Source organism: Furipterus horrens, unplaced genomic scaffold (genome assembly GCF_987537825.1).
Source record: "Furipterus horrens unplaced genomic scaffold, mFurHor1.1.pri manual_scaffold_5, whole genome shotgun sequence".
Classification (NCBI taxonomy): Eukaryota; Metazoa; Chordata; class Mammalia; order Chiroptera; family Furipteridae; genus Furipterus; species Furipterus horrens.
Genome location: NW_028327175.1, coordinates 197,736,730 through 197,760,503, shown reverse-complemented (window position 1 = coordinate 197,760,503; position 23,774 = coordinate 197,736,730). Strand labels below are relative to the sequence as shown.

Here is a 23,774-nt window from a genome sequence, read left to right as displayed (position 1 = left end):
TTTGCCTGTGCTCCAGCTGAGAGGCTGGGGTCTTTTCTATCCTCAGTCCCAGTGTGGTCTCAGGAGGGGACCACAGCAGACACTTTCCTGATAAAGGCCTTTGACAACAAAGCTTGTCTTATTTCAAGGGACTCCACACTGCATTGCTTACGGCAGGATGCAAGATTTCCATTCCAGAAGCAAGTAAGAGTTACTGTAATTCCACACGGTCACTGGAATGGTTGGGTGTCTTTCCACCTCAACTATAAAGGGTCCCAGGACATACACTGGGTACTTTGGTCACATCTGGCTCAAGGCCTCTCCCAAATTTCCCCTTTTTCCAGGCCCCCATCACACCTGGGGGTTGAACTGGCAATTTCAGCTCCTCTGCATGCTCAGCCTTGCTCCAAGGGCCGGCTTGGAGGAGGCCCCAGAAAGCCGATGGATGGATGAGGCGTGGACAGAGTCCATTGACCAAGGCCCTGTGGGTGTGAGCAGAGTCCTGTCCCCTTCCTCCCACGATAGACCAGATAGCAAGAAATGGCAGCTGACCTGGCGGCAGGTGACGCGGAAGCTGTTCTTCTGATGAGCGGCACAAACCGGAAATCAAAACGGGGCCACGCGTCAGGACAGCACCCAGCTGTCAGGTCGCCTCCAAGTGGACGGGGAGTCATGATCGCAAAACAAACCAGACTCAGGCTCTGCGACCTTCTTTGGGGTTACACACACGTCATCAGCCCCTCACGAACAGTTTCCCCAGACAAGTTGATCAAATGAGGGTTCCCATCTTTTGTCCCCTGATTTCTGAAATGTACCTGAGGCTCCTAAGGCTTCTATCAGTGCCTGGGGGCATGGTCTGCTCCAAAGAAGGTCAGGCCCGGAGGCCGAGCCCAGGGCTGTTCCTGGACCTAGTCATGGGCCTGCGGGGAGGCAGTTCAGGGAGCGTTACCCTGGGCATCCTGTCCCAGCTGCTGTGTGCAACGTGACTTCGGATGCTTCGTGCCCTCTGTGGGCGTTGGTATTCCTACGCCTAAACCCAGGGGGGCAGGACTAGCTCAAGGATGGGAACTTGAGGCACCCCTCCTGCACCCCTTCCTATCTCATCCCTGTGCCTTGGCTGTGAACTTGGGGCTGTGTTTACGTGGCAGGGGACAGACGGGCAGGAGGAAGAGCTTCCAGGGCCTCGTGGAATCGAGCTGTGGGGAACCTGCCTCCACCGCCTTCCAGCCAGTCCTGCCGGGTGTGGTGGCGAGGCTACCCAGGAAAACCACACGCTAGAGGCATCTTACCATTTGCTTTTTTATTTTTCTCATTCTTCCCAGGTCAGGGAGGCAGCAACAGTCATAAGAAGTGAGACAAACTTTCTGGCATGGTCATTCAATAACCCCTCCTGAACCGACGGGCCCCAGATATTAGTTCTCAGAGCTTTTCACCAACTTTAGTGCAACCTGGAAGGTCGCGGACGTCTGGTATTCCATACGTCGGAAGTGCCTGCCAGGTCAGGAGAGCTCACGTCCGTGGAAGGAGGAGCATCTGGGGCAGAGAGAGGGCTGGAGGTCAGCCTGTCGCCTCCTTCCAAGTCCTAGCAGCTCACAGAGGAGCCCGGCTATGCTAGACGCGGTCCCTTAGGAAGCTGGCACCTCCTGCTGTCATCACCCAGGAAGCCCCCAGGGCTGCAGGAAATTCGGGGCTTCTCTGTAAACCCAGGATGCACACAACCAGCCCCCGGCATGCCTGCTGCCCAGCCATCACTCTTGACTTATTTCAGCCATTCTCCCCTTTTATGAGCACGCTGTCCCTTTGTGGAAAGGGAAATACATGGACTCAAGAGGCTGCCTGACGCGGCTCACTTGGTAATGCCTCTATTGTCAACAGACTGCAGAATTGATTTGTAGCAGCTTGGATTGTCCTGGGGCCAGAGAGGGTGGATTCTCTTAGAATGTGAAGGGTGACATTTGGGACAGCAATGCACCAGGCACGCAGCCATTTCAGCCACGCACGTGGCAGGTGCACAGGAGCCTGCTGTCACGCAAACAGGGGAAGCACCAGTTACCCCTCCTGCGCAGCCGGGAGCCCCTGAGCAACCCCCCCCACCCCACCCCCCCCGCTTCTGCTTGACCCGCTGACTCCGCTCACTCGCACCAGCCTCTCTCTGCTGCTCCGTCCAAGTCATTTGGATACATGGGAACAAAGGAAAGAAAAGACCCCGAGCCTTCAGCCCTCCCCTGGAGACCAGCCCTGCAGCGCCCACATTCTCCCAGGCCTCCTTGAATTACAGAGCCAACGACCGGGAGCGGGTCCTCTAGGGAGCTCTGGCCAGGGGGGGCGGTGTCATCTGCCGGGGTCTGGGCGCGGCTCAGGTGGCAGGAGGTGACCCGCGCTGCCGCCTCTTCCGAGCCCGCAGCTTCAGCTGCCGGGCGGGCAGCCGGAGAGGCTGCTTTCCAAACTTCTCCATGATCTCCCGGATCCTGGCCAGGTTGGTCTTGCTGAGCGTGAAGTCGCAGCGGGTGGCGCCCATGCCGTAGCCCACCATGCAGTTCCTGGTGGACGAGGTGAAACCTTCCGCCTTGGCTGTGACCACGTACTCCCCGGGGTTCAGGAGGCGCCAGTAATCCCCGTCGCTGGCTGTGAAGGGAAAGCAGAGGCGTTGGGCGCAGTTCCTGCCCAGTGCGGATCCCAGCAGCCCTGTTATTTCAGGACCAGAGAGGGACTCCGGGGCGGGCTGTGTGGAAGCCAAGCCCCTGCGGATGCAAATGCTTAATGCGTTTTGGAAGCCAAGACGGTTTCCTCTTTGGAAGCCCCCGTAATGGTTTGAACAGGCAGGGACTGGGGGCGTGGGCTCCTCACAGTGTTAATACACACAGGCAGAGGGGGAGAAATGATCACCAACACTCTGTACTCCGTGACAATACGTGCCGTTCATTGTGAACTTGGGCTTCCAAGCGGTGTGCCCTCGCCGTAAAATGCCACCTTGAAAAGCCATCAGTTCGTGGCGTTTTGGCTTTCCTTAGCGCGGCTATAAATATAGAATAGTAATTTAGGGGTGGGGCTCCTCACTTCTGGAAAGAGAAGGGAAGGACGACGTGGGACAAGGGCCAAGGGCCTGGGAGGAGGTCCTGGTACACGCACCTCTGCCCACAGCCCATTTCCAAGTCCTGGGTCCAAGAGAGGCTTGGAGCTGCAAGGCCGACCCGCTGCCTCCCCAGTTACACCGTCGGTCAGTTATCCAGCGAGCACCTAACGGGACCTGTATCCATCCTGAGCTCTAGGTTAGATCCCTTTTGTGTAAAGCAGGGGTCTAGGCCAAGGCCACTCCTTGCCGGGAGCCTACCACCTGCTGGGAACACAGACCCCTGACCTTAAAAAGGCTGCCAGACAGAAAACGAGACACAGCAACCCCCACAGGGAACACCGCACGCGGAAGAGGCCCACGCCGGCCCGCTGACCCTCCAAGAAACTCTGATGCAGGTCGGATGAGCCCTCCCTTTCCCGTGTCAGCACGCGGATGCCTGGGGAGCTGTGATCTCCTGCACAAGGTCACACAGCTGGTGATCAGCCGGTCTCCCAGGGGCAGGGTTGGTTCTCTCTCTTACAACAAGGGGAAGGCCCTGCCTGGTCTAAAGCTTCAGCGGCGGGTAAAGGAGAGAAAGGGCTGGGTTTGATGAAGTGTGAAGTCAGCCCTGAAGTCTTCTCCGTGTACATGGGAGTGAGCACAGAAACCCACCCCCCCGACCTAGATAACACCGTGATGCAGCGTGTTTAAGTTCACGTTCCGACCTCGATTCATCTGAGATGCCCCACGTCACATTGTGAGGTCCCGGGGCCTCAAGTTAAGAGAAATGAAATCCGTCAGCAGGTCTCCCGCGTTCACACAGTCTGCTGTCCGGTAGACCGGACTCCATGTGAGAGACCAGGAGCTCCACCGAGGTAGGGGGCTCCTGCATTTCTGCGCCCTGTGTCTTCCTTTAGTGAAAATGCAGTTTTCCACCAAATCTACTGCCATTGCACAGGCGATCAAATGGCCACACAGTCCCCCTTTAGGGGACGGCTCTCTGGGTTCCCACGCTTCCGGGGAAACTGAGGGAGCCGGCCCTTCTCCTGCCACGTGTCCTCCTGCCAGACCACACATCCTCTTCCTGTCCCGCCCCTGGGTTAGGGGGTGGGCACCTCCCCCTTACTCTCCGGCACTTTGCAGTGTGTTCTCCCCAAGGCACTTTCTCCACTATGCTGGCTCCATTGAGTGGGATGAAGACAGACATGGTTACGTAAGTCAGACTGTCTTATGGACACGAGAAGCTGGGCATGCTCAGTCTCAGCTACTGTTGGGTAACTGCCCCCCCTGAGCCATCAGGTCCGCTCGGGGGGGGTGGGGGGAGTGGCGGGGGTGGCAGGGAGCATGCTGTGGAGCTGCAGGGGTAGGTGACACACAGCTGGTGCCATCGACACTGGTGATCTGAAGGGCCAATGCAGGCCCCAGCGACTGTCCACTCGACAGCAGGTCAGGTTAGCATCCACCAAGCGAAGGACAGTCCCATGGCATTCTGAGCCTGGTACTTGGCCAACCTATTTCTGTGCACTGAGAGAGCGTTCTGACTGGCTTCTTTCTCTGTAGCATTCCATTTCACACCCCTATTTATGTGGCACAAAATCCCCCCTGAAATAAAACTTGTCGGATCATGTAAACCTCAGACAGAAATCCAGGCAAATTCAGAGCCGATGCTCAGCACCGAGAGAGGCTGAAAGGAAAACAGGAAGGCACCGTGCATGAAGTGTGGAATTCAGCGGCGCGAGAACACACCGGGAAGTTATTCATGGGGCCCATAAAGGCAGAGGGAGACGCAATTCCCGTTAGCCCATCGAAACTGTCGCCTTGATTACAGGGGCTTGGAATTCAGAGCTCATTAGGCAGAGGACTCTCTGCAAGCTTGTGGGGCCCCGGGGCCTCTTTATCTCTCACTCGGTTTAAATCCCCCATTTTTCTCACAGTGCGTACAAGGCATTAATAGTCCAAGGAATGTTCCAGGCTCTTTTAGGAATCACTCTTTCAAAGGGGTCCATTAGCAATGTTTAAAGTAGAGTCCTATGCGGAGCGGTCCAACAGCCTCTTGTGTTCATAAGGAGGCCCTCACCGCACAGGCAGCCGGCCCCTTAGGGGTTTGCAAGTGCATTTGCTGGCTGAATAAATGAATGAATGAATGAATGAACAAATGACTGAATGAATGCCTATGAGGGGTTACAACGCACCCAGGACCATGCTAGATGAAGAAACAGGCAACTACATGGACAGAGCGTGACTCAGGGCGTTACATGGCCATCGGTCGCTTTGTACAGTTCAGACACATTCCAGCCATTCTCATAGTGACTGGCCTCCTAGGCAGGTAGCCTGGCATCGCAGGACACAGGGCCAGGTCTGAATTCCAGCCTCACCCACCCCGAGGCCCCGGGCCCTCCGTCTCCTCGCAGGTCAAATGGGGTGCTTGGTTGGGAAGACAGTGTCAGCTAATGCAGGTGAGCAGCTTGGGGGGAAGACCCCTCCCCCCCTTCAGGAGGTGCAGCAAGGAGGACCGGAAGGGGCCCTGCACTGGCTCGCCCACTCACTGCGCAGTCTTGCAAACACCACGTGAGGTCCACGCGTTCATTCGAACACTTCCAGAAAATGGGTATTTATTCCTCCGGAGAGAAAGTATGCACACGTTTGCAGCTACCTGTTCGGACGTCATGGCTGATGCCTTCTACGGAGATCGCAGCGTCTGGAATCCCTTTCCCGTGTAAATCCCTCACCAGGCCTTTGATGCCGCGATGAACCTGCTCCGCAAACACAAGACACGGGGTGAGCTCACCAGCGCACCCCACCCAACCCGCACCGTGAGAGCAATGAACCTAGGGCCCGCCCGGCGCCACCAGGAACGCCCACGGTGCCGCACCAAGCTCCAAAGCTCCCTGGCGCTGTGTGGATTTGGTGTGCAGACTTCTGTATTCCTTTTGGGCCTCTGCACCGGAGTGAAAACATGTCAGAGGGTTCAAAAGTATTAGGCTCTGAGATGGTTTGGTTTAAAAATATCCACTTGAAAATGGACTTTTTATACATATATTTATTTTAATTTTCCTGTACTATATGGACTTTATATTATATGTAGACGAGAAAGGGTGAGAGAGAAAAGAAGAGTCAGCCATTCCGGTAAACAGCAGCTCGGGCTGCAGCCCTTCCGCTGATTGGCCGAGTGACACAACACATCCGTTCTGACCCTCGGGCCTCAGCTTCCCACCGGCAGTAAAATGTGACAATCCAAGGTGACATGGCTACGGTTCCAAAGACGTTCTTTATACTTATCACTCACCCTGGGCATTTTACCCGTAGGAGGCCCTTTGGCTAAACTGGGATCGTGACTTTAGAAGGATCAGGATTGTCTCTCTTTTCTTTTCCCTCACGAAATCCCAGGGAGGAGACAGAAACTGGGCGCACAGCTTCCCAAGGGTGAAGAGCTAGCTCACACGCCCTGTGCCCACTCAGCGCCCTGGGGGCTGCACCGACCCGCCGGGGACCTTCCCGGGACAGAGGTGGACGCTGGGTCCTGGGTCAGCCTCTGCCACGGTGCGGAGCTGCAGGTGCAGGAAGCTGGCAGCCCAGGCCATTGCCAGATGCTCCTTCGGACTCACCTACAGCACGCGGGGAAGAAGGGGCAGGCTCCGTGCACGGCCTCGGGAGCTGACTCCCGAACGGGCCGGAATCATGGTAGAGTCATGCAAGAGGGTCAACACACATCTTTGTTTATTCCTCTGGATTCAGGTTAGTCTGTTCCTTTTTGGGGCATGGGGGCTACTCAGTCAGTTTTAGCACCAAACTCTAGCCTGTGCCCTCAATGCTCCACGGCATGTCCTCGAGAGCGGGAGGCAGGGAAGGGGTGCGAGGTTCCTCATGTATAGAGCAGCCCCCCACCAATGGCTGCAAGGGGAACCTCGAAACCTCAGTGGGCACTTGTTAGAACTGCTCCCCGGGGGCGGGGGGGCGCCCTGTCGCCCGCAGCAGGGACTCCTCGGCCTGAAGGTTGTTATGGGCTCAACTGTGTCCCCCCCAAATTTCATATGTTGAAGACCTTACCCGCAGTACCTTAACATGTGATTATATTTGGTGAGTGTCTTGAAAGAAGTGATGAAGTTTGTTAGAACGAAGTCATTAGAGTGAGCCCAAATCCCATTTGACTGGTGTCCTTATAAGGGGAGGAAATGTGGACACACAGAGACACCGGGACTGTACGCCCTCACAGGCAGGGCCACGTGAGGAGGCGGGCAGAAGGGGGCCGGCTGCAAGCCAAGGAGAGGGGCCTCAGAGGGAAACCACCTGCAGACCCCTTAATCTTGGACTTCTAGCCTTCGGAACTGTAACCCCTGTTGTTTAGGCCCCCAGCCTGTCTATTTTGTTATGCAGCCCTAGCTGACTAATACAAGGAGCCTGGACATCTCACCTCCCTTCTTACAGAGTAGTATCTGAAAACCCCCCGGACTAGCTTCACCCACCGTGAACCTGTGGGAGTGATCAACACTGACTTACATTTCACTGGCTTGAGTCCAACAAACAAACATTGGTTCCTTCCCACACTGGAGTGGCCAGCCCAGGACAATGGCAGCCCAGGATGATGGAGCCCAGGATGATCAAGCCCAGGACAATGGCAGCCCAGGATGATGGAGCCCAGGATGATCAAGCCCAGGACAATGGAGCCCAGGATGATGGAGCCCAGGATGATCAAGCCCAGGACAATGGAGCCCAGGATGATGGAGCCCAGGACAATGGCAGCCCAGGATGATGGAGCCCAGGGTGATGGAGCCCAGGACGATGGAGCCCAGGATGATCAAGCCCAGGATGATGGATCCCAGGACGTTGGCAGCCCAGGACGATGGAGCCCAGGACGATGGAGCCCAGGGCGATGGCAGCCCAGGACGATGGAGCCCAGGACGATGGAGCCCAGGGCGATGGCAGCCCAGGGCGATGGCAGCCCAGGACGATGGCAGCCCAGGACGATGGAGCCCAGGGCGATGGCAGCCCAGGGTGATGGCACCCCAAGATGATGGAACCCAGGACGATGGAGCCCAGGACGATGGAGCCCAGGGCGATGGCAGCCCAGGGTGATGGCAGCCCAGGATGATGGAGCCCAGGACAATGGAGCCCAGGGCGATGGCAGCCCAGGATGATGGAGCCCAGGGCGATGGCAGCCCAGGGTGATGGCAGCCCAGGATGATGGAACCCAGGACGATGGCAGCCCAGGACGATGGCAACCCAGGGCAATGGCAGCCCAGGATGACCAGCCTAGGGTGACGGCCACAGTCTGAGGCACTAATGCGATCTCTCACTTTCAGCCGCCTCAAGGGCCTCACTCCTTCTCTACTTCCCCATTGCAGCGCGGGCCACGCCGTACCTGCTCCATGAACACGATTAAGGATTCCCGGTTATTCTCCCACTCCTCAGGCAGCTGGCTCTCGTGCGGGAATTTGTCACAGCCCACGTAGATGGACAGCTCGAAGCAGTTGGTGTGAAGGTAGCTGAAGTCATTGAGACCTGCAAGCCAACCGACACGTTACTGAACAAGGCTCAAGGCGGCACTGGAGAGATAGCAGGTACAGGCAAGGGCATGGTTCAGAAGATGTCCTGTGAGCAAGGAGGTGTCGAGCATCTACCAGGGACAAAAAGTTAATTAGAGCAAGTGCTGGGGGATGGGTCTGGGGTGCAGAGAGGAAGAGGATGCGGCGGGATGGTTTACGGGAAGACAGGCACCATGGAAGCGCCGTTGACAAAAGGAGAAGTGACGTAAGTGCTTTTCAGATCAAATCCTCTTACGCATTAAGCTCAGGTTAACACTACTTTCAGAATAAGGGTATCATTAGTTAACAGCATGCGTTTCTTAGTAGTTAATTAAATTTATCTCTGGAATCACGCTGCTCTCAGCTGCAGCTTTGTTACAGTTTTCTATCGTCGTTCATAAAAGCAGCTGTCCAGGCCACTGTCACCCGAGCGCCGCACGGGAGCCAGGACCTAGCCGTCTGCCCCAGTCTTCCCCACAGGCCAGCAGAGCAGGACGCAGCACGGCCCAACTTTACAAATACGGAAGCTGAGGCAGAGAGCGGTTAAGAGATACGTTCAGAGTCGTGTGTCTGGAAAGGGCGCGAGTCAGGGTTGGAACCCAGGTGTCCTGTCCAGGGGCTGCGGGGCAAAGGCCCTCACCGCGGAGCCCCAGAGCTGGCCGGCCTGCGCATCCTCACATGACTGCATTGCACGTGAAGGGCCTGGCCTGACATGGAATCGGTCCCTGTTCCTCTCCTAGGGCTGCTGTTACAAATGACCACACAGTGGGGGGCTTCACACAGTAGGATGTGATCTCCCCATAGTTCTAGAGGCCAGAAGGCTGAGATCAAACGTATCAGTACTGTGGGCCCTCCAAAGGCTCCAGGGGAAAGCCCTTCCTGCCAGTTCCAGCTTCTGGTGGCCGCTGGTGGCCCTGGGCTTCTGGCCGCATGGCTTCAGTCTCTGCCTCTGTCATCACGGGACTCTCTCTTCTGTGTCCATGTTTTCTCCTGTTGTTTATAAGGACATTTGTCAATGATTTTAGGGCCCATCCACGTGACCCAGAATGATCTTGTCATGAGATCATTAAATTAATCGCACCTGCAAAAGACCCGTTTTCCAAATACAGTCACATTCACAGGTTCTGGAGGTCAGGAGGTAAACATATATTTGGGGGGCTACCAGTCAACCTACTACTGTCCCCAGTATTTGGGAAAAAGATTAATGAATGTTGGATGGCACAGAGTCCCAGTGGCTCTGTTCCTAACACTTTTGCTTTTGGACAGCAGAGTGATGAGCAAGAACACAGTGCGGCAACCTTCTGCGTGGTCACCAGCAAGCTCACCGGCAGAAGGTGCCTCTAGGGAGCTCTCAGGGCCACGCGCACAGACAGCGGAGTGGGCGGGCTGGGTTTCCCTGTGTGGACTGAGAACAAGAGCAGGTCCTCCCGTGACCTGACCAGTCTCGGTCCTCCCCTGTCCTGCCTTCCCTTCCTCCTCACTTCGCTCGCCATAATGCTAAGTGATGCATCGCTCCGTATACATGTGTAGCTAAAAATCACAACTTTGGATACCAAGAGAAATTCTGTACCAATCTGCTGCCTAATCTCTAAAGTCACAGGCAAAATGGTACAAAACACACAGTCACTCTCTCTGCAGATTCCAGATTCAAACCACTCATGTGTCATCAGCTACAACCTGTGTGATACACAAGGACATGTGAGCCGTGGAGTGAAAGCATGGGACGCTGTCACGTTCCTGGAAAATCCTTCACCGGGGCCTGGTCTGGTTGAAGAAGGCGGGTCCAAAGGCCAGTTCCACTCACTCAGCTGAACCCCAACTGTGGAGTTACCGAGGACACCGGGAGGCCAGCCAGTGGCACGTGCGGGCAAGATACTGATAGCTCTTCCTGAGCCATCAGTCCTGGCCGGGGACAGCGAGACCCTCCCTGTGTCCTCTCCTTGCCCAGAACCCTGCTTGGTCATGAGCTCCCACAGGGGCCCAGAGCTCAGTGTGCCCAACGCTCTCAGGACACCTGTCTCCATTGTGGGGGAGGGCACAGGAACAAAGAGGGTCTCCCGCCACCTTGGAGTCACAAAGCACACCCCACATACAATGTGCATTTGGAGATGCGCGGAGCTCCGCTCTCCACGAACAATGCCTATCAGCGCCGTGCTAATGAGTGGGTGAGACGTGAGCAGAGAGACACGGCGGAGGCGGAGGGAGAGGCGAGGAAATGAGAAATCACATCTCATTAATCTACAAAGAAATGAATCCGCAGGCCTCCTCACAGCACCAGGAGGAAGAATGATTAAGGAGGCTCGGGCCACCACGTGGCTCCGCCACAATAGTCCCTGAAATAATGGAAACTATAATTGGTAGAAAAAAAAAATTAAATGCCCCCAATGGGACTGTGTGGCAGTCAACTGTTCAAAACATGACCGTTGACCTGACGCTAAGGAATGCAGCTGTGCCCACACTGAATTCGTCATGGCAGCCAGGAAAATAAACACAGGGTTCACGCAAAGATGATTGCAGGTGTGAGGGGCTAGAATTGAACAGCAAGAAGGCTTTTGGACCATTAGGAAATTTTCTTGACAGATAGGGATTTGCATTTATTTTTTTATTCTGTGTAGAGCAAATCCATGACAGAGATAAATAAAATGCCTCTGCTTGGTAGGTCACCACAAAAAAAAAAAAAAGGCAAGCTTTCGTGTGTTCAAAGAGCCACATATACAAATATTTCTGCTGCTTTTTATTTATCTTTTCCCAAGGGTGGAAGTATACCTGAATGGTATGTGAAGGCTGAGTCTCCAGCAAAATAAAATGATATTAAAAATAAAATGGTTTTGATGTTAACTGGTGCAGTGCAACGGAGAGATGGGATATGCTTCTGCAAGAGGCTTCGTGGGTTTCATGGGATTGGAACTGACCACAACTGAGTGTCCCCAATAAGCCAGACATGGAACAAAGGCACATCTTTCACCTACCCAATCCTCCTAACTATACTAGAGGGATCATCATCACCATTGTTATCAGCATCATTGTCATCATGCCCATTTTACAAATGAAAGATATGGGGGTTCAGAGAGGTAAAGTAACTTGCCCAAGGCCACACAGCATCCAACTGATGAACCAGACTTTGAATCTAGGCCTATTTGACATGGGATGTTTTTCAATTTCATCAGCAGCTTGAGCAACCCTCACAAGGTCAAGGAAATGACTAATGAGCAATATGCTTGGGGTCCTGCCGCCCCAACACAGAGGGACCCTAGGGAATGTGACATCCTTAACCATCCTTGTGGGGGAGCCCTGGGCCAAAAGCAGCCCTGACAGAGGAAGTGAGTGGTTATCCTGACATTTGGACCTGAAGACTCTGTGGGAAGCATGTGGTCCTGTGTGGATGCTGGAGCAACACCATGTCGTTCCCCCCACCGGGCTTCCACCAGAAAGACTGCGTGGGAGGCCAGCCTGCAGACCTCCCTGGGACAGGAGGCTTGTGAAACAGTCTTCCCCAGCTGTCAGGCCTCAGGACACACCTGAAGCTCAGAGCCCCTTCACGCCGGGCCCCCTCTGCGGGCTCGCAGCACGTATGGGGTGTCCCCACGGTGGGAACAGCACCATGCTCTCTGCTGCTTTGCTGGGTTTGCTTTTCGGTCAGATATTTCCCTGCATCCACATTAACCCACCTCTGACCCTATGAAGTCTGAAAGGCTCAGGGCTAAGAGCAGACCTCGGAGTCAAACAGACCCCAGCTCTGACCCTTTCTCGCCAGGGCAGGTCACTCCCAGTGCCCAAGCCCCGGTAATTTATAAAAGGGGAGCAAGTCATGCCCCTCCCAGGCTGGTAAGGATGAAAGAGGACGGTCTGCAGAGCTGGGACCTCTCAGTGGCTACCTGTGGGGAGCCGGTGTTCTGATAATGCCAACAGGAGGGTTAGGAGGAGGTGGCCCGCAGGGTCCCTCCCCGTCCCTGCGGTTCATCATCATTTGGCCCCGTGAGGACACCCAGATGACCAGAGACTTACTTCCGGCCACAGTGTGCCAGGAAGCCCCGTTGACCGTCCCATCCTCTTTCTGGAAGTCTTCGGTGTGGCACACCCTCCTCCTGGCGTCCGTCATGAGGCGGTGCGTGGAGGCGTAGGAGTAGGCCAGCCAGCGGAACACGTGGTCGTCCGGGGTGGGCGTGTGCTCCTGCGTCTTCCACAGGGACCTCACCATGTCGTAGGGGTACGCCACCACCAGCTCGCCCCCCTGCAGGTTGCCGCCCAGCACGAAGGGGACTTTTTCCATCCAGGCTATGACCGCCCTGGTCTCCACCGCCACCTGCGAGCGTTCCAAATCAAGTGCACTTGGATGAGAAAAATAAGGAGCAAACTGCTTTCTTTCCCCGGCTTTCCAAACAGCAACAAGGTGGAAAAGGCCATAATTTCATGGACGAATCCCAGCAAAACTGAGACTTTCAAAATCAGTCCTGAAACAATGGCACTTTATAGAAATAATGGATTTACACAAGAGAATTCCAGGTAAGTTTCTTTTTATAGGAACATTCCAGTTAATGACGAAGAGGGAAGGGTAAAATCGGAGGATGAGCATTTCGAAACTCTTGGTGAAATGGCCTGGGGTGCCTTCATCGCTGGCTACGGAGAGTCCAGACAGAAAAAGAACCACACACACTGTTACAAGCCTCAACTATATTTAACCCCGAGTCAGGCCAAGCTTTCAGCCCAGACTCTTTCTGTAAAGGACCAGGCAGTATGTTCACATTTTAGACCTTGCAGGCCATACGGTCTGGTCTGTGTCCCGGTTACTCAACTCTGTGGGGAAGCACCACAGACAATCTGCAGATGAATGAACGAATAAACAGAGGCCGGGTTCCAATAGCCACCATTGACAAAAGCAGGCCTGGGGGGACGCGGCCTGCGCGCTGGAGCCTACCAGCCTCTGTTCTCATTAGCCTGGTCTGAATTCACTGCCAATTTACAAGAAGTAGCGGACTCCATTACAGGACCTCACCAGAACACAATTAGCCGAACCCAGACAAGGGAAAAACGCTACAAGACAGTCTAGCTGTTTATAACCTAGTTGTTACAAGATCAAGAGCAATAAAATTGCAAGGGGAAAGGAAAGCGATAGAGGAGAAATCTGTCACTTAAATGAGGCGTAAAAGATTATAAACCAGTCAAAATGATGGGCTTTATTTGGATCCTGCTTTCAGGGAGCTGAGAGAGAATGATGATAACAAAATGTGAAGACTGGCTAGATATTTTTATAATATTAAGACATAATTTAGTTTTCCATGATAATGGCAGTAATTTCCATTTTGAAAGAGAGTCCCATCTTTTCGAGATAGTAAACATTTACAAATGAAATGATACAGTATAAATGTAAAAGTGGGTGAAGGCAGGCAGGAAGGGCACTGACCATGTTAGAAACTGCAGCTGGGAAGCTTGATATGATCAAAGACTGATCAATGAATCGGGTATTTGTCTTAAATTACTGATCCCTATAAAGATCATTCCAGTAGAATAAAATTAATAATGAAAAATAAACATTGGAAATGATTTAAGGGAGTTTGCCATGTGCTTGCCTAAAATATACCATTTCCCACCCTTCCCTGCAGTGGTCAGATAGCATCTTTTGACTAAATTCTGGCCAATGAGATTTAAGCAGAAGCATTAGGTAGGAATTCTAGGAACGCCCCTAGAAGTTATGAAATTCTCGGAGAGGAGGGCTTCTCTTTAACCCTTCCTCTTCTCTCCCTTCACAGACACAACAGCCAGAGCCCCCACTGCTATCTTAGATCATGACTTTGAGGATGAAAGTCATATGCTGACAAGATGGAAGCAGGAAGATGGGTGAGTCCCTGGTTCCTGATGACCGTGGGGCTTCTGGGTGGCCAGCCACGGATCATCCGCCTCCAGGGTCCTTTTATGTGAAAAAAGAAATAAACTTCTACCTTGTTAAGCCACCGAAATTTGTTTCTTTGTTTGTTTGCTTTTTCTGTTGGTGCCACTGAACCTAACCCTAACTCACATAGACCTCTTCAGGACATATACATTCAGAGACCGGGGGTCAAGACCATGGGCAAAGAAGGCAATAAAAAGGGCAGGAAATTCTGTGAAAATTATTTCTTCTACAACATAGTCTTTGTGAAACAAAGGACTTAAGATATTTGGGGGAAACATTTCTCACCTCATTGTGTTTCTCCTTCCAAAGAAGGATCCCATGTAATAAGCCCATGGGGCATTAGTAAAATAAAAATAAGGTATTTCCAGCAATCAGTGAGGATGAAGGACAGAGCAATAGAATTGCCAAAGGTGGGGTGCTAATGACAGGTGCAAGCATGCAAATCAGGGAGGTTTTTTAAGCACTATGTTCTTATAAAGGAATGTAACTCAATGTTTGTTTTTCTCTGTAATAAAGAATCTCCTCGAATATCAATTTGGAGGGTGTTTCATTATCTCGCACACTTCCCCGCTTCTGGAGAAGACGTGTAGAAGCCACGGCTTTGCCCTGTCCCCCCGCAGAGGCCGGGGCTGCCCATGCCGGCCTCCCGCTGCCCTGAGGATCATGGGAACTGTGCTCACAGTGGCATTCTCAGACAGAAACCAGTCGGGGATGGCGATGTAGTGGTTGGGGACTTTCTGGGGGGCGTTCTGTCGGTCCTCTGCCTCCCAGAGCAGCGTGTTCAGGTCAGGGAAGTTGTTGTTGATATCAATGCCATCGTGGGTCCAGCGCCCCAGGGACCAGCCTCCCAGCTCCGAGCCCTGGGAGAGAATCCAGAGTGAGAGGGGCCCACAGACCGCGGGGCAGTGCTGACGGGGCCACACACAGGACGCCTCCGCCACCCTCCGGGCCATGTCTCTAAGCTGCCGCCCACCCTCCGACCCGATGACAAATCCCGAGCAGAGCGCCGAAACACCTCGTCATACCTGGTGGGGGATGGATGACAGCCAAGTCACTCCAGAGGGAGGGGTTCCTGCACCAGCGCTCAGAAAGTATTGGCACCCCTTACCCCCACTCACTGCCCCTGAGAGCTTCTGCACTGGTCCGATGAAACCCTTGCGTAGTAACGCGTCTGAAAGCCCATCATCACTGCAAAGTCAACAGCCTCCCGGTCCAGCCCCCAGTTCTGGCTCACAAATCCCGACCGACTGGCTCCGCCAATCCCCATGTGTGTTCATAAACACAACCAAAGTTCTGTATCGTGAAGCTGGTGCCTGGTCGGTAGCATTGCTTTAGGTAAAGTTTTCCATTTTATTCCTAGATAATACCGACTCTCTTCTCTACGTAATTCTACACATAACTGTACCCTAAGCAAATTCTACATCATATTCAGAATGTGAAATACAAAGGATGTGTCAGAATCCTAAAATGACTGTCCCCAGAGGACTGAGGAGAGCCTTACAGGCCAGAGCATGCCCGGATAAGGTGCGTATGTGAGGTGCCATTACTCTGTTATGATCAACTGAGTATATAACAGTATGATTCATGTCTGCTTTCTCCACTCGTTGACATGTGCCCCTCTCAGGGTCCCCACTACTCTCAATTCCAGTTTGGTGTCTTTCATAAACCTTGTGTCCCTGCCTCAGCGTCGAGACTCAACAAGGAAGCTCCAAGTGGGCTTCTATTTATTATTATCAGTAGTAGTATTTTTAGGGGTGAAAGACATTGATCTGTTCTACTTATGGATGCATTCATTGGCTGATTCTTGCATGCACCCTGACCAGGGACTGAACCCGCAACCTTGGCGTATCCGGACAACGCTCTAACCAATGGAGCTACCCAGCCAGGGCCCAAGTGTGGATCTGAACTCCTGGCCAAGTGAGCTGTGCATCAGGGGCCCAGCTGTCGCGTTGGGCGGGGGCACTGGGCAGTTACCCCTTCATAGGCCTTCTCGTAGCCGTCGGGGTTGAGGGAGGGCACGATGTGGATGCGGGTCTCCTCCACCAGGCGGACGATGCGCGCGTTGCCGGCCAGGTACTCCTGGCAGAGGAACTGCACCAGCAGCAGCAGCAGCTCGCGGCCCAGCACCTCGTTGCCGTGGGCCCCCGCGATGTAGTGGAACTCGGGCTCGCCTGGACTCAGAGACGGGAAAAGGACAGGGTCCGGTCAGATGCTTGTAGCAAAACAGCCCTCATCACGTTGTGCTGGGACAGAACAAACCTCTGAACGCGACAAACAAACAATCTCAGCCCCCTCGGTTCTTTCAACTAAACCTCCAAAATTCTGCCACCATCATTTTTTTATACCCAAGTAGGTAATTAAGAAAACGTGTAGAAAAATCTTAGGGGATACCTACCACTGGGTAATAATGCTTCTTCCTGTCTGAGGGTAATAGATAAAAGAGGGTTTAAATTTACAAATTAAACACAAACCAGAGCCATTATTTTTCTGTTTGGGGAGGCAATTATTCTCCCTAAAAACACCTCTTATTAAATTTCACAAGGCCACAAAACAAGCAGAAGACGGTTCAGCAGGGCAAGTCACGGACGACCCAGTTTTGGAATGGGCTGAGTTGGAGCTTTCTCTTGGCAAAGCTCGGCTTTTCCAGTGGTGGGTACAGAGGGAACACCGCGGCCCCCCTCCCTGCAAAGCCACTGCCTTCGAGACGATGGAACTTTACCGGCAGATACGCCCCATACAAGACACTCCTGAGAGGAGGTCCAGAAATACTGGTGAACACCCAAGTTGGACAAATCAGACTAATCTCTGAATGGAAATATCGGGAATCCCCCAAGGGCTCCCAGATTTACCAGAAGAAAACCAGAGAAGCCCCTCTGACTTAGAGGTGGAGATCGGCTAGGGGCGACTAAGGGGAAATGGGATTGAAGTTTTTAAAAGTAATCAGGGACCTCCTCTAACGTGAGCCACTAGTGACCAGGGAGCCCAGAATTTATTTCCAGGAAAGGACCCTGTCCCAGCCGTCTCTGGCCATCTTCTTCTTTGGTTCATGTGCCTGGACTCAGAACAGGATGGAAAACGGGAGAGATCCCCCCTGAAGAGAGGAGGGCATTTCCAGCCCCAATAAGCCGACAGCCCGTATCACAAGACAAGAGGCTCACGGAAAGAATGGCGCAGAATCTGTCTAAGTGACAGTGGTGCATGGGCAGCCCCTGCCCTGTGCCCAAATGCCCTCACAGACCAAACCACCTCTGGTGCTTTAGGAAGGCCCCAGACACGAGGGGACACGGGCGTCCCAGAGGGGCTGCCTCACCAACTTCATGCTCCCCGGGGTGGTCGGAGATCTCCACAGCGTACAGCTTCAGGCCCTGGTGGCTCTTGCCAATGTTGTAAATTCTGGTGACATTGGGGCACATCTCATTCACGACCTTCATCAGCTAAAAAACAGAACGGATCAGGGCTCTAAGTAATGACTGCTACACACTGAAGGGGGAGTTTCCCAGAAGGCAGACACCAGCTCCCCTCCCACAGGCTCCCATCGCCCCACCCTCACTACACAACAGTGCTGTCCTGACCTCCTGGAAAGTCATCCTCCGGTCCCCTCTGCCCTGCCCTCCCAGAACCCTTGGCTGTGGTTCTCACCTCCCTTGGTTCTGGTTCTCACCTCCCTTGGCTGTGGTTCTCACCTCCCTTGGCTGTGGTTCTCACCTCCCTTGGCTGTGGTTCTCACCTCCCTTGGTTCTGGTTCTCACCTCCCTTGGCTGTGGTTCTCACCTCCCTTGGTTCTGGTTCTCACCTCCCTTGGTTCTGGTTCTCACCTCCCTTGGTTCTGGTTCTCACCTCCCTTGGCTGTGGTTCTCACCTCCCTTGGTTCTGGTTCTCACCGCCCTTGGCTGTGGCTCTCACCTCCCTTGGTTCTGGTTCTCACCGCCCTTGGTTCTGGTTCTCACCTCCCTTGGTTCTGGTTCTCACCTCCCTTGGTTCTGGTTCTCACCTCCCTTGGTTCTGGTTCTCACCGCCCTTGGCTGTGGCTCTCACCTCCCTTGGTTCTGGTTCTCACCTCCCTTGGTTCTGGTTCTCACCTCCCTTGGCTGTGGTTCTCACCTTCCTTGGCTGTGGCTCTCACCTCCCTTGGTTCTGGTTCTCACCACCCTTGGTTCTGGTTCTCACCTCCCTTGGTTCTGGTTCTCACCTCCCTTGGCTGTGGCTCTCACCTCCCTTGGTTCTGGTTCTCACCTCCCTTGGTTCTGGTTCTCACCTCCCTTGACTGTGGCTCTCACCTCCCTTGGCTGTGGTTCTCACTTCCCTTGGTTCTGGTTCTCACTTCCCTTGGTTCTGGTTCTCACCTCCCTTGGCTGTGGCTCTCACCTCCCTTGGCTGTGGCTCTCACGTCCTCAGCTTGTGTTATCACCTCCCTTGGCTGTGGTATCAGGTTTTCACTGTGTTTTTCTGCTCTCTTTTCTCCCCTCACTGGACTGCAGGTTTTTCATGGGATGAACTGAGGCTTTTATCTCTAAACCCCTGCCTAAATAAATATCTATTACTGATTATCAATTTTCCTTCTAATTGAGTGAGCATCTATGATGTTAGGCCTGGAACACACAGGGCAGCAGCAGATGGCAGTCCTACAGTGACCCGCACAGCATTGGTGTGGTGGGGGGTGGGGTGGGGGGAGCAGGCCTCCACTAGGAAGAGAATTCATGCGTGCTGTCTTCTGAATTTTAAAGTCAAGTTCATGAGACTGACAGCTGCCATCTGCAGGAAGGAGACAGGCTGCCAGGGAGGTAAGGAGGGCTCTGCCTGTCACAGGACACAAGCTGCCCTCCGGGGACAGGGAGCACAGAGACACCCTCTCCTCAGGTCACTTCACCTCCCATCTCTGAACAAGGACCTGTGAGTGGCCTGTTATGTGGGCTGGAGTTGCTGGGTGAAATGGTTCAGCCATGCCCACGTGAAAGACCAGCTTCCATCGTGGTGGGAGCAGGAGCAATGGGACCGCTGTGGTAACAACCTGGTGTTAATGACCCGGGGGGCCATAGAAACAGCGAGGAAGGACATCCCTGCCACAGAAGTGGGCAGGCAGGTGCCCATCAGAGAGGGCTTCATCCTTAGAACAATGGCAGAAGCAGGGTTGGTGGTGGCTGGAGGAAGACCTGGCCCAGAGGGATGTGCTCAAACCATCTTTCAAAAAATCCATGATCAGCCAAATTATACATAAAATGTCTTGTAAATTGCAAGCACATCTGTTGCGAATTTTATGGTGGGTTAAAACCTATGAGGACTAGAGAATTGGTAGTACGTGGAAATTTATGACACAGAGGAGTTATATTGCTGTGTGCTTCATTTCCCTTTCCTAACACAGCATCCTGCATTTAAGAAGACTCAGCAAGCCTTTCTGCAGGAAAGGAGGGATTTCCAGCTGGTGGGGCTCTGTTTTATGACATGTCTACGAGGTGCGACATGGCAGCCATGGTCAGGAACACAGGGTCTAATTCTTTCCTGGGGGCAAACATGCCTCCTTCATAACAACTCACCTTGTGTTACAATATCTTGTGTTCTATCTCTCTACTGAATCGCACCATGACCACCAGGCGACTGTCCCCACTCTACAGATATGGAGACAGGCTGAGAGAGACGCTGAGTGACCAGCCCGGTCGCCCCTGCTGGTTCCCAGTGGAGCCAGGGCCTTGGACAGGGAGGGCCCTCAGCTGTCTGCAAGGAAACGCAGCACTGCTCCGCTGCCGGTTTTCCTTGGCATGCTGTGACCGTTCTGCAAGGTGGCCACAGCACCCTCGCCCTCTGATCTGGGGCCCCGGGTCCTAGTCCCTGCCGGCTTCATTCTCCGCTTCCAGCGTTGACCTCCGCAAATGCTGAGCAGCGAGCAATGCACTGTCCAGCGTTCCGGTCAGTCACGAGTTCTGCCGGCACAGACCCACGGGGCTCGTCCTGAACTAGGCAAGGAACGTAAACACTCCGCACAGAGCCTGGCCGTCCTGAGCTGCTGGAGAAATGGTCCACCTGTGTTAGCGGTCATGACCCTGACACTGGAAAAAGACAAATACTGTCTTCCCTGGGATGCACACTTAGCCAAGGGTAGTCTCTCCGTCTGGGATGCTCTCGGCCATGAGTCGCCGCCTGCTCTGTCCATCAGACCCACCGGTCAGTGTTATTATAGCAGCCACGTCCTCCCTCTTCGGGTTGTGGTAATAGAGTGCATTACTGTGTTGTTACAAAGCATCCTTCCAACACACAAGAATGAGAACACTGGCATCTGAAGAATCTTTTTCACAAGCTTCTTGACGATCTTGTCTGCACAGTGGCTGTGGTGGCTTCTCCCGTGGCCAGCCGCACCGTCAGAGACCTGCGTGATGACCCGCCACACTTGTTCCTGAAACTGGTCAAAGATGGTTTTTTTGGAGTTTGGGTCTTAGAGGTAAGTGTTTGGGTCTTGATGTGTCTCGAGGGGAAGGACTAGAATTTCTTCATGGCCTTAGAAGAATGATTTTCAACCTCTTTCCATCTCAAGACACATATAAACTACTAAAATTCTGTGGCACACCAAAAATATATTTTGTTGATCTGACAAAAAAAAAAAAATAGGTATGGTTTTGATTCATTCACACCAGACGGCTATTGTTGTGTTGGCGGTTGTCATTTTTTTAATTTGACCGTCTAAGGGGAAAGAGGTCAGTGCCCCGACTCAACAGTCAGGCATGCGTGTTTTAAATTCTTGCAGCGCGCCCACGGAACGTCGCTGCCTGCGAGCACGCATTCTGGACAGGGATGACGTTGCCTCTGAGGAGGTGGGGATGGGCTCTTAGGGCTCAGACGCGCTGTGGCCCTCCAAAGCTCAGCCCTACCCAAAAACACAGTCGGGGAGGGAGGATAACTCATTGACGTTTCTAAAAAGTCCGCTTAGGGAGGAGCTAATGAGACAGTGTTGAGAAATGGCACCCGAGAGAGGACCTGCACGTGCAGGACTCACGGCCCCGTCAAGACCCCATTTCCTTATCGCCGAGATGGGGGGTGGCGTGGGGGGTACTTCGCTGTCTGTGCACCTTCTGAATTTGGGGTTCCGTTGCTTCCCCCCTCTCCTGAAGGAAGGAGAAGAAACAGCCTCCTTTCCCGGTAACCAGTTTCCAGCAACACATCGGAAGGAAATTGTCCACGGAGAGGAGTGAAATGACAGGCAGGGTCACAGCGGCTGCGGTCCACTTCGTTAAATCCAGGAGCAGCCCACGTGCTCCGGAGCGGGAAGATGGCTGAGGAAACGGGGAGGCACGCGCTCCCCTGAACCTTCTGCAGAATTACGGTTACTATGACAGCACAGAGCCTGGCTACAGGTCCCGGGTTCTCTGAGAAAAGCTGGGCAAAGTCATCACCAGCCTCTAAACAAAACCACGTGAATTCCGTGGACACGGAGAGATGCAAACGCTGGGCAGAAAGGGGGGGTGGGGGCGTGAAAACCGCTGATTCCTGAGGTTCATGAGTTCATGGATGATGGACTTTCAGACTTCTTTTGCACGTGATGCTGACAGAATAGTATTTATCCAGTGAGTTAAAAAGGAAAAAAGAGGAAGTCCTCTTCTACCATCTTTGCTCATTGGTTGGAGAAACACGTTATCTTGGATCAAATGGAAAAGGAATTCCAGAGGCGGGGAGGTGGGAGAGAATCATGGTGAGAGAGGCGCCCATGGGTGAGCACTGGGGAGCACTGGTCTGGGTCTGCGGGCCTGCTGCCCTGCCCTGGCTTCCTGCCAGGCCACCCGCCCCAGGGGCAGGCTGAGCCACTCCCCTCCCAGGGCCCCACGCCCCCACCCCTGCCACGGCCCACGGCCCCCCAGCCATGCTCAGCTGCCCTACAAATCAGCACCGCTAGCTGGCTGCCTTCCAACCATGTTTCCACTGACTCCCTCCTCGTGCATCACGCTCTACTTCCCAGCCAGAACCTTGCAAGCATTTGGAACCTGACAACCCCATGCTCAACTCCAAAGTCAAATCAACCTTTTCCTCAAAGCCACCTCTCTTCCTCCCCTTGTGGGTAGTACCCCACACTCTAGGAAGCATGCCAGTCACCTCTCTGCCCAACTCGCTCCCACAGCTGACCTAGGTCTAGCCAGGCCACCTCAGAAATGCATCTCCCCTCAGCCCCCTCCCGGGAAGGTCCCCCTCTTGGGGACTCAGCAGCACCCACCAGTCACACTCTGTACAGCTTCCAGGCTGCTCCCCCTGAGCTCCGCTCACAGAGAAACCCCCCCCCCCCCCCCCCCCGATGCCCAGATCCAGCACAGAAGCCTCTCCAGCACTCAGGCCAGCTTCGTTCCCAGCAGACGCCCCCTATTCCAGAGACGCGCCATCGGTCCCAGCTCTGCGCCTTGGCTCTTGCTGCCCTCACCGCTCGGAGTCCCCTCGTCCATCTCTGCCTGCCCAGGCCTGGCCCGCCCCATCTCAACCAAACCCCACCCAACCGTGGCCAGCCGGGCCGGTCTCTTCTCCCTCCCTCCTATTCCCCAAGTATCTGCCCTGGGGTAACATCACACAGACATTTTACCTAGTGTGCATTATGAATTTATGCTAAAATGAGAGCCTCTGGCCTCACGGTCCCAAGTGCAGGAGTCGTGAGGAACAAGCAGACAAACGCGTGCTAAGCACCTATAAGCCGTAACCCTGCTGTGAAAGGCCTTCGGCTCCCTGGGAATAACTAACGCATTCTGCCTTGGGGTACCAGTGTTTGAGAGGCACTCTCTCTCCTCTGCCTTCCCCACCTGGCCCCGGGGCTCCCCTGGGGAGAACAGGGCCTTCCGAGTCCCTGTGCTGGAAGAATCTCCTGCCCACGGGAGTCACACACGTTCTCAGGACTTTCTCCTCCAAGGCAGTGTGTTTTTCCATTTTTCTCTTCTGTCTTCCTGCTCCTGCTGCTGCTTCTCATTTTTTGTTTGTTGGGAACGTCTCTTTCAGTTCTAGGACAAGCGAACTTGTCTTGCCCCCGAAGTAGAAAGATTTCTACAGTAACCTAGCAGACTCCACGTGGGAAACTGTTAAAAACGCTGGTTGCTCTCCCACCCCCGGGAACCAGGGATGAAGTGGCAAATCACTTCCCACTGAACACTCTGCAGGACGGACAGATGCCCTGCAGGTGAGGGCTGCTGGGCCCTGGGACCTCGGAGGGTCATCCCACATCACCGGCGGGGCTGCATTGACCACGCCAAGGTTCCTCTTAGCCCTAACATCTACCCAAAATGGTGGCCAGGTGGTGAAGCACAGTCCCCATCTCTTCTTACAGGAGAACAGCCCCAGTTTTGCATGTGGGACGCCTATTTAAAGACACCTGCTGCCT

The 23,774-nt window shown here is 53.9% G+C and overlaps 1 protein-coding gene across 1 annotated transcript in view; it reads right to left on the bottom strand.

The window, feature by feature from the left end:
• Positions 1-2,085: 2,085 nt before the first annotated feature.
• Positions 2,086-23,774, bottom strand: part of CPXM2 (carboxypeptidase X, M14 family member 2) — an 83,642-nt gene continuing 61,953 nt past the window's right edge. The window contains exons 8-14 of the mRNA XM_090278712.1: positions 17,751-17,874; positions 16,415-16,611; positions 15,121-15,300; positions 12,559-12,856; positions 8,391-8,530; positions 5,685-5,784; positions 2,086-2,604 (exon numbers count right to left, since the gene is read on the bottom strand). Of these exons, the coding sequence (XP_090134838.1) occupies positions 2,336-2,604; positions 5,685-5,784; positions 8,391-8,530; positions 12,559-12,856; positions 15,121-15,300; positions 16,415-16,611; positions 17,751-17,874 (1,308 nt within the window). The 3' untranslated portion in view covers positions 2,086-2,335. The remainder of the gene's footprint in view (positions 2,605-5,684; positions 5,785-8,390; positions 8,531-12,558; positions 12,857-15,120; positions 15,301-16,414; positions 16,612-17,750; positions 17,875-23,774) is intronic.